Below are 20674 nucleotides of genomic sequence, written 5' to 3'. Positions count from 1 at the left end.
TTGGTGCAATAAAATCAAAGTTGGGCTGTTACAGGGCAGTGTTGTCCTATTTCAGAAATGCGTACAACCACTATTCCAATGCCTTTCATGTTAGCAGCTCTATCAAAGAAGAGTTTCCAACCTGACTTCTCATTAAGATCAACCTCATCAACATACATCACTTCTTCATCAGGAAAGTAAGTCTTCAATGGCTCATATTTTTCATCCACCGCGTTTTCGGCCAAGTGGTCAGCCAAGGCTTGTGCTTTCATCGCGGTTCGGGTCACATAGATAATATCAAACTCTGTGAGCAAAATCTGCCACTTTGCAAGTCTTCCTGTGGGCATAGGCTTCTGAAAGATGTACTTTAGAGGATCCATACGAGAAATGAGGTAAGTAGTATAGGACGAAAGATAATGCTTTAACTTTTGTGCCATCTAAGTCAGGGCACAACATGTCCTCTCAAGAAGAGTATACTTAACCTCATAAGGAGTGAACTTCTTGCTGAGATAATAAATGGCTTGCTCTTTCTTGCCCGTGATGTCGTGTTGAGCTAGTACACAGCCGAAAGAATTATCCAGGACTGTCAAATAAAGAATTAAGGGTCTCCCAGGTTCCGGTGGGACCAGCACAGGTGGGTTTGACAGGTTCCTTTTAATTTTATCAAATGCTTCTTGACACTCACCAGTCCATTTAACCGCGACATTCTTCCTCAGCAACTTAAAGATGGGCTCACAAGTTGTCGTGAGTTGAGCAATAAACCTACTGATGTAGTTTAACCTTCCAAGCAGGCTCATCACCTCGGTTTTATTCTTTAGAGGTGGTAATTCTTGGATGGACTTGATCTTCGATGGATCCAACTCAATACCACTACGACTAACCACGAATCCCAATAGCTTCCCAGACGGGACACCAAATGTACACTTTGCTCGATTGAGCTTGAGGTTATACCTGCGGAGCCTTTGGAAAAACTTCCTCAAATCCTTGACATGGTCGGAATGCTTCTTTGACTTTATTATCACATCATCTACATAAACCTCGATCTCCCTGTGTATCATGTCATGAAATATAATAGACATCGCCCTCATATAAGTTGCCCCGGCATTCTTCAAACCAAATGGCATTACCCGGTAGCAATATGTTCCCCATGGTGTGATGAACACTATCTTTTCTGCATCTTCCTCATCCATCAGGATCTGGTGATATCCCGCGTAGCAATTCACAAAAGACTCGATCTCATGCTTGGCACAATTATTAATCCAAATGTGGATGTTTGGCAATGGAAAATCATCCATTGGGCTTGCTTTGTTAAGATCCCGATAATCAACACATACCCTGGTCTTACCATCCTTCTTTGGTACTGGCACAACATTAGCTAACCAAGTGGGATATCGAGTGACTCGAATGACCTTTGCATCAAGCTGTTTTGTGATTTCTTCTTTGATCTTCATACTCATGTCAGTCTTGAACTTTCTTAACTTTTGCTTGACAGGAGGCAATGCGAGATCAGTTGGCAATTTATGAACTACCAAATCAGTGCTTAAGCCCGGCATATCGTTATACGACCATGCAAAGATATCTTTGTACTCAAACAGTGATTTGATTATTTTTTCTCTGACTTGTGGTTCCAAATTCACACTTATCTTAGTCTCCCTGACATTATCCTGATCTCCTAAATTGATTGCTTCAGTTTCATTCAAATTAGGCTTTGGTTTTTCTTCAAAGTGTTTTAGTTCTTTACTTATTTCCTCAAATGTTGCTTCTTCATCATATTCTACTTCTTCATCATACTTTACTTCTTGGATCATTATTTCAAGATTAGACTGGCTTTTAGGACTTGGCTGAAAATTTCTCATGCATGTCATGTCAGTAGAACTAGCATAAAAAGAACTATACAAAAGAAAAACAAAATGAAGCACTATTAGAATAACGGAAAATGGGAAATTGCATTTCATTGAAAATAAAAGGATAGCAGGGTTTGAACAACAAAACAAGCAAAAAATAAAAAATTTGATTACAATCGTGGAATAACCCAGATAACAGAAAGGAAAACAAAGCAAACTACCAAAACTCCTTCCGGATGGGGAGAGGAGTAGCTTCCTAATTGCTAAGCTTCACATTTGGCCCAACGAGCTGCACATCTGCGTTACTAGAACCCTCCCCAACTTCCACCATGTTAACCTCATCAAACAGACTCTAGAACCTCTTGATCAGCTCTTTATCAACATTGACCACAGGTTTCGGGGCTGATGATATTGGATGTTTTGCGGCCCCTGGCTTGACAAACGATTTAGAGATGTGTGGAACAGGCTTGGTGAGTGACCACACCTTTTGTTTCAGATTTTTAGTCTCTTTCGCGTCCTTCTCTGTGGGCGTGAATCCCAAACCAAATGTACCAAGATTTTCACGTGGGCACACAGGATGCACAATACCGTGTAGAGATGAACCCAGACCTTTACCCGGTACAAAACCATTCTTCAACATTTCATTTGCTACCATGACAGACGCGGAGGATAGCTTCGGTCCTGGAATGCATTCTCCCTTGGGAATCTTCTCAATAGACACTGTTTCGAAAGTTTGGTAAACCCAAGGTCCTTTATCATCTCCAGCTTCAATAAATGGAACAGGCGGGCCATTATAGGTAGATATGTCCTCATCACCGTGCACAACTATTTCTTGCCTGTCCCATTCAAATTTTACCATTTGATGCAGAGAAGACGGGACTGCCTTAGCCGCATATATCCAAGGCCTGCCCAACAACAGATTGTAGGAGACAGACACATATAACACTTGAAACTCCATAGTGAACTCAACTGGCTCTATCGACAATTCGAGCATTATATCACCAACATAATATTTAACTCCTCCATCAAAACCTCGAACACACACACTATTCATGTGGATTCTTTCAGTGCTGATCTTCAACTTTTGCAGAGTGGACAGGGGGCACATATTTGCACTAGAGCAGTTATTAACCAACACCCTTGAAACAATAGAATCCTCAAACTTCACTGTGAGATAAAGAGCTCGATTATGTTCTGTACCCTCCATAGGAAGTTCATCATCTGAGAAAGTGATCCTGTTTGCTTCGAAGATCTTGTTGGCAATCTTTTCCAAGTGGTTCACCGTGATTTTATCAGGAACATGGGCCTCATTCAAAATCTTCATCAGGGCTCTGCGGTGTTCATCTGAATGTATCAACAAAGACAAAAGAGAGATCTGAGCTGGTGTTTTCCTTAACTGCTCCACGATGGAATTTTCTTGCACTTTCATCTTTTTCAGGAATTCCTCAGCCTCTTTTTCGGTGACCGGTTTCTTTGCTGGGATTTGGCTATCTTTTAATGGCTTGGCTTTCCTCAACTCCTCTGGGGTAAAACATCTCCCAGAATGAGTCAGTCCTCCGGTTTCATTGACTTCTTCCTCTACTTCTTTCCCCTTATATGTCACTATCACCTGTTTATAATTCCACGGGACAACCTTTGTATCAACCATTGGCAACTGGGTTACAGGCTTAATAATAACATGAGTAATATGGCCCCCTTCCACGACTATGACAGGCTTGCTCGAGATCCCGGGCACGACCACTTTTGGCTTTTCCTGACTTGCCCCAATATCCTTCGAAGGCCCTTTTACAACCAACACCGGTGGCTTCAAATTGAGCGAGCTCAGTTTCTTTGTCACCCCTTCAACTGTCAAGGGAGTTGCTTTGGTAGAGTCTGGGGCCTTAACCAAATTACTTTCACTAGCACAAATCATCATGACGGACTTGGAAAGACTCCTGAGCTCCCTATCCTTATGAACTATTTCAATCATGTGTGTTTCTGCATGGGCTGGAAAAGGGTTTTGGTTGATTTTTGGCACCTATGGGCTCTGGACTACAATTTGATTTGTATTAATAAGCTCTTGGATTTCCCTCTTCAAATGCCAACACTTCTATGTATCGTGCCCTGGAGCATTAGAACAATATGCGCACCTCAGAGAATAATCGAGGTTCTTTAGAGTGGGATTTGGTATCTTCACCTCAATCGGCCTCAAGACGTCCAATTGCCTCAACCTTTGAAACAAACTGGCATAGGACTCACCCAGAGGGGTGAAGGTTTCTTTCCGCTACTGCCTTTCTCTCATATACTCCGGCCTTGGTCGAAAGTTTGGACTAGTAAGGTTTCGGTAGGGCTGTGGGGGTGGATAGGGATTTTGTGGAGGTAGAGCACGCCATTGCGGGTAAGAAGGGGGTTGAGCATATGACTGTGCGTGGTGAACATGGTATTGGGGTGGTCTGACTGAGTATTGGGGGTCTTGTGGTGGGAAATAATAATGGGGTGGATTATATGGAGCTTGGGTGTAGGCTTGGGGTTAGGGTCGAGGCTGAGTGTACTGGTGAGGTGAACCACTTAGGCCACACCATGATCCAGAGACAACCATAGCGATATCATCCTTCTTATTTTTGCCTAACAAGCTTCTTGTGCCATTTTAAATCACCTGTGTGGTTGCTTTTATGGCGGAGTAACTCATGATCTTGCTTGACTTGAGTCCCTCCTCCACCATTTATCCCATCTTTACCACATCGTTGAAGGGCTTACCTGTGGCTGAGATCAAATAGCCAAAGTACGTAGGCTCTAGGGCTTGAAGAAAGTACTCAACTATCTCGTCTTCTTCCATCGGAGGATTGACCCGTGCAGCTTGCTCTCTCCATGTGAACCCGTATTCCCTAAAGCTTTCACTGGGCTTCTTTTCTACCTTCGTTAGGGATAGGTAATCTGAGACAATGTCAATATTATACTGAAAGTGCCGGGCAAAGGCCTGAGCCATATCGTCCCATGTGTACCACCTGCTAGCATCTTGGCGGGTGTACCATTCTAGAGCTGCCTCAGTCAGACTCTGACTGAAATAGGCCATTTATAATTCATATTTTCCACCAGCGCCTCTCATCTTACTGTAATAACCTCTCAAGTGGGCTACGGGATCCCCATGTCTTTCATATAGATCAAACTTTGGCATCTTAAACCCGGTGGGCAATTGGACGTCAGGAAATAAGCACAAGTCCTTGTAAGCCACACTTACTTGGCTTCCTATCCCTTGCATGTTCCTCAAAGATTGCTCCAAACTCTTCACTTTCCTGAATATCTCGTCTTGCTCCATGTTCTTAGATGGATTCTTGTTTCAACATGAGGCTCAAAGTGAGGGGTGTAAGAGTAAGGATCCGGGACTTTGAAGGTTGGTTCTGGAGCATAGTATTGGGTATCTAGAGATTGGAACGCGGGTTCACTAGAAGATCGGTGGAGGGTAGCTTGTGGCGGGGGTACAAAAATTAGAGCAAATGTTGGAGTAGGGTATGAGGTTATTTTGCCTGGTGGAGCATGAAAAATTTGGGTCGAAGTGTCGGGGTAGGAGTGGTAAGGGGTGAAGCCTGGTGCATGTTGAGGGGAAAGATCAACGGTACTGGTCATCTGGCCTTGGGATAGTGGTAGGATGGAGGCAGGGTTTTCTGTATATTTGGTAGGGAATGAAGGTGGAGGATATCCCTTGATCCAGGCCTGGTACGTTTCCTCCATTTGATGTTTCAACCTTTGAATCTCCTCTTTCAGTTTAGATTCTGATTCTACAATCTCCCTCGGTGGGTCAACAACTCCTGTGTCCGTTTCTTTGCTAGTCATGACTGTCTGGCGCTTTGACCTGGTGTTGTATGGATGATTTGCCAGGATGCCAACAAACTGACCACCTGCCTGGAGTTAGAATAAAGGTAACAGAGAAAAACAAAGTCGCCATGTTAGCATTAGGGCATTTATCAGATAATAATATCATGTTACGTGCAATGCACCTAGCAACAATTAACGGTTCTAAAATTGCTTTGAGGGTCACAAGGTCATAAGGTATCATCCCAATTTGCTCATTTCAATCTTCTCTTTTCTTTCTTTTTTATCACTTCTTGGCTTACATCATTTTCTTTCCACTCTTTTTCTTTTTGCTTATCACTCTTTTCTTTTCTCTCATTTCTCACATCCCACAATTCCATCTCTTTTTTTTTCTTTTTTTTTTTAAAATAATTCTATCGAACCTGATATAGGTTGCCTGCGTATCATGTTCCACATGAATCAGACCAAGCATAGTTTTGGAAAAGTAGTGGAAAATAAACTAAAAATAAAATCTTTTTGGATTTTTCATTTATAATTTTTGGTTTTTCAAATACAACTGGGAAGTACGATGACAAAAGACTCGACAGACTCAACTAGACTACGACAGACTCTGACACCTCCTAACGGATTCAGTACTACTAGACAAAACTAGAAAGTAAAAGACAACATAAAACAGACTCAACACATATAAAGTGCATCCTCAAGCAACTTCTGAACTCGATGGTCCTGGCTGGGATGGGTCTGATGAGGATCCAGAGGGCCCCGTCAATCCTGTCAAATCTAAACTTTGTATTTATACCCTGCAAGGATGCCTCAAAACTAGGAATAAGAACCAAGGAATGTACGCCTGCATCTGGAAGACTGACTCTGGTGAGGTACTCACGGTGATGTCCCATGTTCTCTACCAATCCTGCCAACTGGGATCTCAAGAACTGAAATGTAGCTCGAACCCCGATCCTTTCCGCTGTGTGGGCCTCCTCTGCCCCGGTAAATCAATCCATCAACTATCTAAGCAATATCCGGGAAGTGGCCTCCTCATCAAATACTCCTTTAACACATCGGGGCAATGGCCTACTAACCCCCGTTGAGTAGACTATAGCCATATAAAGTACTCATGGGTATACCCAGGTGAATGTAGGTCATTTGCTAAAGTATCTCTATCCATCTTCATTGCATGGCGCCAATAGGTCTGAATGTTGACCTCCCTATGAGCCATTGTGTCAATTTCCCTAATGAAGTCACGAGAATCAGGGATGTAGGAAACCTCTTATCTCCTTTCGAGCTAACGCATCACCCTAGCAGGAGTGTATGGTATAGTACACCAAAGTCCGATCAATACCAAAATATCTTACACACGGGACCCTGCTAAAATCATATCCAAATCCATCCAAAGGTATGACCACAATATCTTCTCTTCAGTCAAAGATCCCAAGTAATCAATCCAAGACTGAACTCCGAGTGGTAAGGCAAACTTATCAAATGTCATTCTGTGCTCGATGCACTTCACTCGATCTCTCAAGAAATGATAAATCACATCTTTCTCAAACAAGGTGGCAGGATGTAGGTGCTCTATCAACCACAGCTGCAGCAACAAGTTGCTACCCTCAAAGAACCTCTCGCCTTCTCGAATCCTAGTCAAAGAATGGTAAATTTCTGCCAAAATGGTCGGAATCAGGGTAACCTTGCTACCATATTTATCATGAAAAATTGCAAAGACTACTGACCCCAGGCGTGTGCTAATGTGTCTACCCTCCAAAGGGAATACTAAGAGACCCAACAATGCAATAGCGAAGACCATAGGGCGTCTCTTCTTCCAGGAATCATATGATATGGAAAATTCATCTATGAAGGTCTCATACCCAGTAGGACGAGCAAATCTCAAACAAAAAGTCCAAAGGCACCCAAGATTGATCCAGACACCCCATATGACTATCTAAATCCATCCCTATGATCTTAAGGAACTTTGTGCTTGAATGAGCCCTTGTGTAAATCAGCTCCTTATCTAGGTATGGGAGACGAGTCAACCCGGCTATCTCAGCTAAGGTGGGTGTCATCTTAAGATCCCCAAATTTAAATTCCATCCCTTGTGGGTCCCAAAATGTCAACATCACCTCTACAAGGTCGGGACGGGGTGTAATGTCCATCAAGGAAATAAGAGTCCCTAATTTATCCATCAAATCATGCTGCTCAAGTAATGTGAACGTGTTCCACCATTTTACTAGCCTCCTAGGGACTTTGACCACCATTGACACTCTAACCCTGGTAAGTGGATCCATACCTGTTGAAAGAAGAAAGGTCAAATAAAGTTAGCGACTCAAGACACTACGTGATGTTGACATTTCCTATCGGACATACACAAGACATGATTAGGGCTATTGTTGCAAAATAGAAAATGCGCCCGAAGGTGACTAGACGTGCAGACTCAATTAGGATAACCTCTAAAACATGCAAAACACCTTACAAGGGCCTATGTAGCCTCCAGCCTCATAGGAATCAGGTCTCCAAAATTACTTTGCAATAATGACCTCACTTTGCAAAAATGGTCGATATGGCCAGGAGTGGCTAGACACGCAAATTCGGCGGGAATGGACCTTAAACAGAGAGGACACCTTGTTGTGGACTTAGGACTCTAAGGCATGGGTCATTAAAATAGTTTTGCAAAAATGGCCCCATTTTGCAAGAACAACTGATGTGACCAAATGTGACTAGACATGCAAGATTTGGCTACGACCCCCGAAGCCAAGAACTTGAAACTACTAGGAAGACTAGACTCTATGTGGGTTGCCTACGTATCCCTCCCCAAAAGACGAGAATCAGGTTCGCGTAGTTCGTGAAGATTGGATATGTTAGAGAATCCGAAAAAAAAACTGATTTGGAGAAAACATATTTTTTTGTCTTTTTAAAAAATGATGGAAAGTGTAAAATCTTTTTGGATTTTCTTTTTCTTTTTTTTGGTCTTTTTCTTCAAAAAGTTGTGAAAGAAAAACATAACTAGGCCCTACTTGCTTCATTTTTACACTTCACCCTCTTTTCTTTCTCATTTACCCTCAAACCGTCATTGGTCCGCTAAATGACCCCTTTACCCTTAAAGAACGCAGCATGTAGCACATAGGGATGATTAAATGTCTTTTAGGGTCGCGGCCCTCCTACAGAGGGACACAGTGCCTGGGACCGAGCCCTGCTAGGTGTAAATGACATGATGCAAATAAGAATGACCTAAAGGCTGACCTAAGTTTGGGGTTCACTAGACAAGGCAATTCGGGACGGCACGTGGTCGATGGCAGCTGCTCTAGCTGTCTGCCCACTCCACGCTCCCACGCCACCCTCATAAAGACACAAGTGACTTACAAAAGGTCCGTGTACACTCAAACGTACTCTGAAAGACTTGTTGCAGAAAGAAGACCCATGGTTATACTAATAATGACAATTATAAAGCAGTAAACACATAAAGAAAACTGTAAACACATAAACAACTAGCAAATAAAAAATATAAAAACCTCAACCGAATATTCTAAAAAGCCAACAAGATCGTAGTATCAGCTCGAACCTGCTAAGTATATGGGGTTTCCCTAGCAGATTCGCCAAAACTGTCACAGCCCTTTTTTCACTTCATTAACCCTCTTAAAATTAATAAAAAAAGATTTTGTAAAGCTCAAAAGGGTTTTCAATTTGAAAGTGACAAAAAGATTGCATTTCGAAGGATTTTCAGAGTCACCACCTGACATTTGGTTTCGGTGTGCCATGTCACCGGTTTTAAAATAATAATTTTCCTTCACACATTTGACTCTTAAACCAGTTTGCACCAGAAATTCTAAATAAGTGGGTTCATTTGACTCGGGAAGAAGTTGTTAGGCATTCCCCGAGTCTTGTGAAAATCAAGGTTGCGTACCCGATCTAATTGGCTTTTAAAATATTCAAATTGAGTAAAAAACACTTAAAGGAAAATAAACACAAAACAGGCTTGAGGCCGTCCCCACCTAATAAGAGAAAAAGAAAAGAAAAATCCTAAACTAACCTATACTATGACTTCTTCACAATGCTCGTCAAGGCCTTCAAAATATATACAAAGTTCTTCGGGGCATTCCCTGGATAAATTTAACTAAGGGGGAGACCTCTCACCTCAAAAGAAACTAAAATACGAACGACCTAAAAATTTGCCTACCCAAATGTGGTCGGCCTAAGCATGCTCCTAGCGGACAAATGTAATAAAAGTAAAATAAATAAAACTAGAAGAAATAAAATTAATTTCACGCTCATTCCCTTTTAAACTTATTATTTCATGCATTTGACCAAGCCCAATCCTAAAACATGAGAACTATTAATTACTAATGGGCTTTGGTCATTCCCCACTCACACGGCCTCACAACTATTCAAGCAAATGCTAACCAAATAGAATCATGCAATCCACACGAATATGAAAATAGACATCCAAAGTATATATATATATATATACAAGATAGCAGAGGAAAACAAATAACAGTAAAAGAACTAAGTGTCGGATCCGAATATGATAAGAGCCGTTACTGTCCCTTTGATAACCCAATAATCTCACAACCTACTCTTTTCAGAAATAATCTCAATTTTGAGATTAACCGTGCACTTTCTACAGCAGCAAAGTAGTCACAAAATAAGCATCCAATACATACCGGCTTGAGCATCCATTTCAGGCATTTCACATGCTTTAAGGGACATTTATTTAAACGAACAAATCAAAATCAAGCAAACAGTTAACATGAGCATAGACTAGATTTTCAATAAATGAATCCTCGAGCTTCCATGAATAAGCACAAGATTTTTCCTTTTATTTTCTCAAAAAAATGACTAAACTTTGTTGACATTTTCAGAGTTTCATGATCAACTCAGTTGCACGTAGAGGACACTTTTCATGAAGAAACAAATACTAACAAGACAACAAGGAAAGTTATCAATCAACAGAACCTTTTAATGCTAACTGCTTACATGAGAATTGATGGTTACAACTTGGTATTTCAACAAAATTCAAAGGAAAGTCCTGATTGTGTTAAAGAAATTAGCATATCTATCCATGACTAGAATTAATCAACGACGTGATTTGTTACTAACAGAGGTAATTGAACGAGCTTAAGCAGATATCTTTGGTCAAATCTCCACATAACAAACAGAGACATTCATGAAAATCACCAACAAATGCGTGATCGATTCACACCCACGCTAGCAACTAAGAAACAATAAACAAAATACAGTGATAGATTAATGACGTATTTAACAGTAGCGCGACGGTCAAGTTGCAGCCATATGATCTCAAAGAATTTCCAGGAAACTACGATATTCAACTTACACTTGAACTCTAAATGTTTCCACCTTATATCAATTACTTGCATATAATCGCTACAAAAACAGAGAACACCAAACACCCTTATAACGAGAGTAAATTCAATCAAAAACCAACAGCGAACTCAAATTTAGTTTTCTTGCTCAAACTATTAAGTTCAAAACCGAACAAACAAAGTAGACTCATGAATATCACAAGAAACAAATTCTATCAATTTGATCAAAACATGAATGAGAGCACCAGGTTTTAAGCTTCAACCAACAATACGATATCTAATCAAATTGATCTTTCATATCAAAACTAGCCATATTTGAGCAAAAACAAACCACAGAATACATAGAAATCTAATTACGACCTCGAAAAGCTCAAACGACATGGTTCTGAATTAATCCCCTCTAAGTCATCTCTCCAACACTCGTTAAACTAATTAAACCTTGGCTCTTATCATATTAAGATCAACACCATATAAAATAAGTGAGAATCAAGAAACGGACGTGAACGAGAGTTCTTAATTAATTCTGCTCGGAATCACTTCAAGTGAGTAGAACAACAAAAAGTCGAGATGAACATCAATACTGCAGCAAGAACTGCGAACCACTGAACTCAACCTCAACGAACCTCGGGCAGAAACTCGAATCTGCATCGGAAACTTGAAACCAAATACGACCTCAAACAAACTCCATAATTTGAAGACGAAATCCAAAATTAAAAATGAAGAGATAGAAGTATTTTTGTATTTTTTCGTTTTTCTGGAATTCAAACTAAACTTAGAAAACTCTCCAAATTGAATAGAACCCTAGAAATTTTCTTCTCTCTTTCCCCTAAAGTTTTCTGTCCAAAACATTCCCCCCGAAATTCTGAAAAATAACTCCAATATATAGGGAGTCTCGAACCTTCTCCCTTTTTCCCCAAGCAATCTCGAAAATACCCTCAAAAATCCAAAAATCTCCTTATTTTCGGTAAAAATTTAGGCAAATGGAGGGGTATGATTAATTTTCATTAATCATATCCTACCCTTTGTCCATCATCTACCGCTAAAAGAGATTCACGTATGAGAGAAAAAAAATATGGATGAGAAAGAGGAAGGGAATATTCGGCTACCAAAATTGGTTATTTGTCAGGCCATGTGGAAGGGGATGAGAGGAGGGACCACGTGATGATTTTGGGGTGAACTCGACTGAGTTTTGGGTGGGCAGAGGGTGGAGGAAGAAGGGGGGGCACCATTTGGGGGTGGGATCTTTAGGTTTAGGATTAGGGTTTGGAGAATAAGTTATGTTTTATTTGAGGTGGGAAATTAATGTGGGTCGTTGGATGAGAAGCGATGAAGGGCTAGGATTAAGAAGGGAGATGGGGCGGGTAACAGATAGGTCAGCGGGTCGGCGGATTGGGCTCAGGGGATATGGGATGTTGGGCTGCTGAATTTAAGGGTATTGGGCTTAGATTTTGGTATTTTGGATTAAGAAAAAGAGAAAGGTCAGTCCTAGTTTACTTCAGTATAAAATAAAATATCATAAAGTAATAATAATTACTCCTAATTAAAATATTAGCACTTTAAAATAGTAATTTTTCTTATATTAGATGAAACCATAGTATGATAAAGAACATTATAAAACTAACTTCTTTTTTTTTAGTTTTTCTTTTTAATTTTTAAATACTAAGATAACAAAATTAAAGTAGTAAAATACTATTATGAAATGATTAAAAATCTATGAAGACTAAGACGAGACTTAATAAATATGTATAAAATATTAAAGTAGCTACAAAATGCGACTGGTTAAAAATTACGTGCTTACATATGTTTGTATTAGTTGTATTTTATGTATATATTTTCCTTATTTTTTCGCAGATCTCATCTGATGCATCACAACTTCTTCCAAATCCTAAGAGAAGGAAGGTATCCAATTCTCCTAATGTTTTGGGTGACACCAGTGATATCCCCAACTTTAATATTTGTTCATTTTTGCTGGGTAGTACACAAGAGATTGGTTCCGAAGGTAGTTATGCTGATGTTGTTATTAGTGAAGAGAGATAAGAACATCATGAACAACAGGGAGTTGTTCAAATATCCTCCCCTATGGCTGTGGATTTTTCCCCTGCTGCTGAACCGCAGCAGTTAGTTGCGACTAAACAGCAGAAACATCAAGCAAAAAAAGAAAACCAGCTAAAGTAGGGAAAATGATTCGTATGGAGAGTATTTGGTTGAAATCTCCTTACGTTATTCCTAAACAAAAGGCAAGGGGCAAGATTGGAAAGTAGGAAAGAATACACGAAGGTATCCCTTCCATTATGTCAATCAACATAGTGGTTTGATGCAGAAATTTACATACTGGTTGAAGACGGATGCTAGGGAATATAATTCCAATCCATTTAGATTAGCTAGAATCGATATTCTAAAGTCATTCTTTACCTAGCTTGTGGACCCTACCTCTGATCTTGCAGATGAAGTAAGTTATTAAGTTTGTTTTTTGAATTGGTTTGGATTGTATTTCCTAAAACTTCAGCCTTATGTTTGTTTTTAAAGTTTTTGTACTGTAATTTGGTAAACTTCAGACTTATGCATGGTTAAGATTTTTAGTTCATTTGCTAAAAGTTCATACTAAAAGATGCTGAAGTTTTTGTCCTGCAGTCTGTAGTTTAGCAATGAGTTTTTTCCTAAAAACTTTAGACTAACATTGCTGAAGTTGTTTAGCTCATTTGCTAAACCTTTCAGACTAAACATGCTGAAGATTTTGTCATGCAGTCTCTAGTTTTGTAATGAGTTTTTTTTTCTGAATATTAAATCAAACATGCTGAAGTTTTTTAGTTTATTTTCCTAACACTTCATACTGAACATGATTAAGTTTTTGTCATGCAGTTTGTAGTTTTGTAATGACTTTTTTCTAAACTTCATACTTATGCATGCTACAATTTTTTAGTTCATTAGCTAAACCTATTTTTTACTATGAATTATATTGTGGTTAAGTTCACATATTTTCTTTTGTTGTTGTTCATTTGTAGCATATTGAAGTGGGCGTATATTTCTTGCGTAAAAAATATTGCTATTACCTTCCAAGTTATCCAAAATCAAAATGTGCAATAACAAATTTACTTTTTGATCAGTATATGACTAAGTTGGCTAGTGTTCATCCTTCGGATGAACATAAGGAGAAAATTAGAATAAGGAAGAAAAAGAGAATGGAGGAGAAAAAAAAGAAAGAGAAAAAGAGCAAATCAAAGAGAAAGCGGGTTATCAAAAAACAGGATCCTGTGGATTATGAAGAAGAAGAAATGGAGATTGAGAAACTTACCGAGTTTACCTGGTTTATTGAAGAATCAACAGCTGAAAAGGTGGTCAACTACGTAAGAGGCATTGACTTTTCATGTGGTATCTCATTGACCTTTCCATTTCGACTTAAGCCAAGTGGTGGCCAGTTATCTACGCACTACTTTCTTGGAATTCTGCACATCGAAAGCAAAACTATATGTGTATGATTCCTTGAAAAATTTACCATATGAACGTGCAATTGAACATGTCCAAAATTATGCCCGATTGATCCCACACTTGCTCAAAACAGAATGGAGGAGAAAAAAAGGAAGAGAAAAAGAGCAAATCAAAGAGAAAGCGGGTTATCAAAAAACAGGATCCTGTGGATTATGAAGAAGAAGAAGTGGAGATTGAGGAACTTACCGAGTTTACCTGGTTTATTGAAGAATCAACAGCTGAAAAGGTGGTCAACTACGTAAGAGGCATTGACTTTTCATGTGGTATCTCATTGACCTTTCCATTTCGACTTAAGCCAAGTGGTGGCCAGTTATCTATGCACTACTTTCTTGGAATTCTGCACTTCGAAAGCAAAACTATATGTGTATGATTCCTTGAGAAATTTATCATATGAACGTGCAGTTGAACATATCCAAAATTATGCCCGGTTGATCCCACACTTGCTCAAATGCTTGAACTTTTCTACACACAATAAAAGTTATTGGGAAAATCATGTGAAAACTTTTGCGATTAAGTGGATGAAGACACCCCTACAGGAGAACAAGTACGTGTTTGGCATATGTTTACCATGCATCTTATCTTTATAATTTATTTTTTTGTGATTGTGTTAACTAATCTTCAATTTATTTTCATGTTCTTTTTGTAGTGTTGATTATGGTATATTTGCTCTTAAGTTCCATAAGATGCTGTTGAAGCAAGATGATGTCTTCAAATTCAAGCAAAGTGATGTGTTGATATTCAGGAGACAATTGGCTGCAAATCTTTGGGCTCATGGAAAGTAAAAAGAAGATAGCGGTTATGAAACTCCAGAAGAGCAACTAGGACATGTCTATGGAGAATATGAAGATACTCTATGTGAATTTTTCGATAGAGAATAACTAGTAAATGAAAAACAATTATTTCTTGTTATTTTTTCAATGATGTAAGTAAAAAAAAAATTTAAATTTGTGAATATACATTAATTTTTGTGAATAATGTGATGTCTATCTTTTAAATTTTTGTTCTATTCGCGTTAATTAGTCTGAAGTTGTCTTGGATTGTATCAAATACTTTTGTGTCTTTTATCATGAACTTAAGCACATTTTGTGAAAATTTAACATATTTAGGCTGAAGTTCTAGCAAATTGTCACGACCCAAAATCTCACATGTCGTGATGGCGCCTATCTCAATACTAGGCAAGCCGACAATCTCAATAAAATACCATATCTTTTAAATTTGAAAACATAATATTTAATTTTAGTGAAAGAAATCTCACAAGTACAAATATAAATACTCCCAAAAACTGGTGTCACTGACTACATAAGCATCTAAATGATAACAAAGTCTGACTACTAAAAACACTATCTGAAAATATATAACAGTACAAAAACTAAAAGGAAAGAAAGTCAAGGTCTGCGGATGCCAAGCAGTTACCTCGATAATCTCCAACAGATAAAACTCCGAAAAACTAGCAACTGCCTTATCCGGAGGTACCTGGATCTGCACACAAGGTGTAGGGTGTAGTATAAGTACAACCAACTCAGCAAGTAACAATAATAAATAAGGAACTGAAAGTAGTGACGAGCTTCATAGTTGAGTCCAATTACAGTAATTTCCAACATAATAATATAGACATGCTTTCAAGTTCAACATTTAAGCCCAAAACAGTAATTGCATGTCAAGTTCAACTGAAACATAAGATAATATCTCTCAGAAATTTCCAACTAGTGATATATGACAGCTGAAGTGCAACAATAATGAAATCATATGCATCCTCTCAGGACCATAGTCACTCCTTCATTTCATTCACTCAGCACTCATCACTCGCACTCTGTATGTACATGCGCTCACTTGAGGTGTGTACAGACTCCGGAGGGGCTCCTACAACCCAAGCACTATAATCCGCATAGACAACTCACATGCTGCACGAACAACTCACGTGCTATAGTATTAATATCTGGATCCGCACGGACAACTCACGTGTTGCACAGAAAACTCACGTGCTATAGTATAATATCTGAATCCACACGGACAACTCACGTGCTGCACGGACAACTCACGTGCTATAGTATCATATCTCACAATCAGGCCGTCGGCCTTACTCAATCATAAGTCTCTCCAGTCTCTCTGGCTCTCAATGATCATGCAAATCAGCCCAAACAATAATAATATGATGCATCAATAATAAACAATAGAGACTGAGATAAAATAAACAAGTAAACTGTGACTAAGTACAAAATAATAATTTAGCAGATAATTTAACATGTGCACGACCTATGTGGGTCCCTACAGTGTCAACACATAATCTAAACATGATTTGTGGTTCAATTTCTCTACTAAATGGGGAATGTAAAGATAACAACAGATTATTAACTACAAAGTTCCATGGAATTTGACCAAGTCACAATTTTTACGGTGCACGCCCACACGCCCGTCACCTAGTATGTGCGTCACCTCAAAACCGATCACATAATACAAAATCCGGGGTTTCATACCATCAGGACCAAATTTAGAATTGTTACTTACCTCAAGCCGTGTAATTATTTAGTCTGCAATGTCTTTGCATCGTGAATTGGCCACCAAACGCCTCGAATCTAGCTACAAATAATTCGATTCAGTCAATAAAATTTATTGGAATTAATTCCATAAGAAAATACTAATTTTCCAACAAAATCTGAAATTTAGCTCAAAAATTGTCAGTGGGGCCCACGTCTCGGAACCCAACAAAAGTTATAAAATCTGAAAGCCCATTCAATCACGAGTCTAACCATACCAATTTTACCAAAATCCGACATCAACTCGACCCTCAAATCTTCAAATTAAACCAAGGGGATTTTCTAATCTTTCAAACTTAATTCACCCATTAAATGTTAAAAACAATCATGGATTCGGGTAATTTGACCAATAATGAGTTAAGAACACTTACCCCATTGTTTTCCTGTCCAGACCTCTCTTCTTCGCGAACGCGACAGGTCCCTCGCGTTCGCGAAGCACAAAATCGTGCTGCCCAACATTGCTTTTCGCGAACGCGAGCCACTGCTCGCGAACGCGATGCTTTATCAATAATGGCAACTAGTTCCTCTTCATAACCCAAACTGTTCTGAAGTCTAACATATGTGATAGGTCGGTATGGTACTTCCGGAGCATAGATACTTGGAAAATCGGATGAAATTCCGATAGACTGGGAGGCAAGGAAAGCTTGTAAGCAACCTCCCCAACTCGTCTCAACACCTCAAATGGGCCTATAAACCTTGGGCTCAACTTGCCCTTTTTCCAAATCTCATGATTCCCTTCATCGGCGAAACCTTCAAGAGAACTTTTTTACCCACCATAAATGATAAATCATGCGCTTTCTGATCCGCGTAGCTTTTCTGTCTGGACTGTGCTGTACGAAATCGCTCCTGAATTAATTTTACCTTTTCCAAGGCATCCTTTACCAAATCAGTACCATGTAACTTAGCCTCACCGGGCTTAAACCATCCGATGGGCGAATGACATCGCCGACCATATAAAGCCTCAAATGGAGCCATCTCGATGCTGGATTGGTAACTGTTGTTATAAGCAAACTCGGCCAAAGGCAAGAAACGATCCCACTGACCTCCAAAGTAAATCACACATGCCCTGAGCATATCCTCCAAAATCTAAACTATCCGCTCCGACTGCCCGTCAGTCTGCGGATGAAAGGCTGTGCTAAGCTCTACGCGGGTCCCCAATCCACTCTGTACTGCTCTCCAGATATGTGAAGTAAACTGAGGGCCTCTATCTGATATGATAGAAATTGGCACACCGTGCAACCAAACTATCTCCTGAATATAAATCTGGGCTAACCTCACCGAAGTATACATAGTCACAACCGGAATAAAGTGTGCCGACTTGGTCAACCTGTCGAGAATGACCCAAACTACATCAAACTTCCGCACGGTCCGCGGCAACCCAACTACAAAGTCCATAGTAATGCGTTCCCATTTCCACTCTGGTATAGTCATCTACTGAAGTAGGCCGCCTGGCCTCTGGTGCTCATATTTAACTTGCTGGCAATTTAGACACCTAGCTATATACTCAACTATGTCCTTTTTCATCCTCCGCCACCAATAATGCTGCCTCAAGTCACGATACATTTTCGTAGCACCTAGATGAATAGAATACCGAGAACTGTGTGCCTCCTCTAGAATCCTTTTCCTCGGTCAATCCACATTCGGAACACATAGACGATCCTGGAGTCGCAGAACACCATCCGCGCCAATAGTAACTTCCTTGGCCCCACCCCGTAGTACCGTTTCTCGAAGAACCATTAAGTGTGGATCATCATACTGGTGAGCCTTGATCTGCTCAAATAGTGAAGACTGGGCCACAACACATGCAAGAACTCGGCTGGGCTCTGAAATATCCAGCCTCACAAGTCTGTTAGCCAAGGACTGAATATCTAAAGCTAATGGTTTCTCCTCTGCTGAAATGAAAGCCAAACTACCTATACTCTCCGCCTTTCTACTCAAGGCGTCGGCAACCGCATTCGCTTTGCCTGGATGATACAAGATAGTAATATGATAATCTTTTAGTAACTCAAGCCATCTGCACTGCCTCAAATTTAGGTCCCTCTTCTTGAACAAATGCTGCAAACTGCGATGATCAGAGTAAACTTCACAAGACACCCTATAAAGATAATACCTCCAAATCTTAAGAGCGTGAACTATTGCAGCTAACTCCAAATCATGTACTAGGTAGTTCTTCTCGTGGGATTTCAGCTGACGTGAGGTATATGCAATAACTTGCCTCTTCTGCATTAATACACAACCCAAACCAATGCGTCACAATACACTGTATATATCTCCCAACCGGAAGGCAACACTAACACTTGTGCTGTAGCCACTACAGTCTTGAGCTTCTAAAAGCTCACCTCAGAATCATCAGACCATCGGAACGGAGCAACCTTCTGGGTTAATTTGGTCAAAGGTGCTGCAATAGATAATAAATCATTCACGAACTGACGATAATAATCTGCTAATCCTAGGAAACTCCTGATCTCATTCACCGAAGTGGGACGATGCCAATTCTGAACTGCCTCGATCTTTTTGGGATCAACTTTAATGCCCTCGCCTGATACAATATGCCCCAAGAATGCTACAGAATTTAGCCAAAACTCGCATTTGGAGAACTTAGCATATAGCTTTTATTCCCGCAAGGTCTGCAGAACCAGTTTCATGTGCTGCTTGTGCTCTTCCTTACTGCGCGAGTAAATCAAAATATCATCAATGAAGACAATGACAAACGAATCAATATATTGTCTGAATACCCTGTTCATCAAATCCATAAATGCCTTCGGGACGTTAGTTAAACCAAGAGACATCACCAGAAATTCATAATGACCATATCTAGTCCGAAAAGCAGTCTTCGGAATGTCCGAATCCCGAATCTTCAACTAATGGTATCTCGACCTCAAGTCGATCTTAGAAAACACCCTAGCACCACGCAACTGGTCAAATAGATCATCAATTAGAGATAGTCAATACACATTCGCATAGTTCCATCCTTTTTCTTCACAAATAATATTGGTGCACCCCAAGGCAATACACTCGGTCTGACGAACCCTTTGGCTAGTAACTCCTCAAGTTGTTCTATCAATTCTTTTAATTCTTTCGGAGCCATGCGATACGATAGGATAGATATAGGCTGGGTATCTGGAGCCAAGTCAATACAAAAATCAATATAACGATCTGGTGGCATGCCTGTAAGATACGAAGGAAATACATCGGAGAACTCCCGAACTACATGCACTGAATCAATAGTCGGAGTCTCTGCAGTAGTATCCCGAACATAGGCTAGATAAGCCAAACAACCCTTTTCAACCATGTGTCGAGCTTTTAGAAAGGAAATAACCTATTTAGATGCGCTGACAGACGAACCCTTCCTCTCAAACCTAGGAAATTCTGGCATTGCCAAAGTAGCAGTCTTAGCATGGCAATTTAGGACGGCATGATATGGGGATAGCCAGTCCATGCTCAGGATAATCTCGAAGTCGGTCATATCAAGCAGCAGAAGATCTGCTCTAGTCTCATAACCATAGAATGTAACAACATAGGACCGATAGATCTAATCCACAACAACAAAATCACCTACAGGAGTGGACACATAAACAGGAGTACTCAAGGACTCTCGAGAAACACCCAGGAAATGAGCAAATAGAGATGACACATATGAATACGTAGATCCTGGATCAAATAATACGAAGGAATCCTTGCCGAAAATAGAAATAATACATGTAATCACTGCATCTAAGGCCTCTGCATCTGGCCT

The 20674-nt window shown here is 39.9% G+C and overlaps 2 protein-coding genes and 1 long non-coding RNA gene across 3 annotated transcripts; all 3 read right to left on the bottom strand.

Moving 5' to 3' along the window:
- Positions 1 to 416: 416 nt before the first annotated feature.
- On the bottom strand, positions 417 to 3792 carry LOC104118141 (uncharacterized). The gene is made up of 2 exons (XM_070180415.1): positions 2183 to 3792; positions 417 to 1869 (listed from the first exon to the last, which is right to left on the bottom strand). Exons 1-2 carry the CDS (start codon positions 3790 to 3792, stop codon positions 417 to 419), a joined length of 3063 nt encoding a protein of 1020 aa, XP_070036516.1.
- A 732-nt stretch (positions 3793 to 4524) lies between these two features.
- LOC138895695 (uncharacterized) lies at positions 4525 to 4875 on the bottom strand. The gene has a single exon (XM_070180414.1). It carries the CDS (start codon positions 4873 to 4875, stop codon positions 4525 to 4527), a length of 351 nt encoding a protein of 116 aa, XP_070036515.1.
- Positions 4876 to 7546: 2671 nt separating this feature from the next.
- Positions 7547 to 9869, bottom strand: LOC108948856 (uncharacterized). Its single transcript, XR_001973643.2, has 2 exons — positions 9628 to 9869; positions 7547 to 7890 (listed from the first exon to the last, which is right to left on the bottom strand). It is a non-coding gene; the product is annotated as an uncharacterized lncRNA (long non-coding RNA).
- Between the last annotated feature and the right edge of the window lie 10805 nt (positions 9870 to 20674).

The sequence above is a fragment of the Nicotiana tomentosiformis genome, chromosome 7 (assembly GCF_000390325.3).
Source record: "Nicotiana tomentosiformis chromosome 7, ASM39032v3, whole genome shotgun sequence".
Lineage (NCBI taxonomy): Eukaryota > Viridiplantae > Streptophyta > Magnoliopsida > Solanales > Solanaceae > Nicotiana > Nicotiana tomentosiformis.
This window is presented reverse-complemented; position numbering and strand designations above follow the sequence as displayed.

Coding starts and splice junctions, on each gene's coding strand:
- LOC104118141 (XM_070180415.1), bottom strand. CDS start 3,792: ATGATTGAAATAGTTCATAAGGATAGGGAGCTCAGGAGTCTTTCCAAG. Junction 1,870..2,182: donor GATAAAGAGCTGATCAAGAG/GTTCTAGAGTCT, acceptor TCTTTTGTATAG/TTCTTTTTATGCTAGTTCTA.
- LOC138895695 (XM_070180414.1), bottom strand. CDS start 4,875: ATGGCCTATTTCAGTCAGAGTCTGACTGAGGCAGCTCTAGAATGGTAC.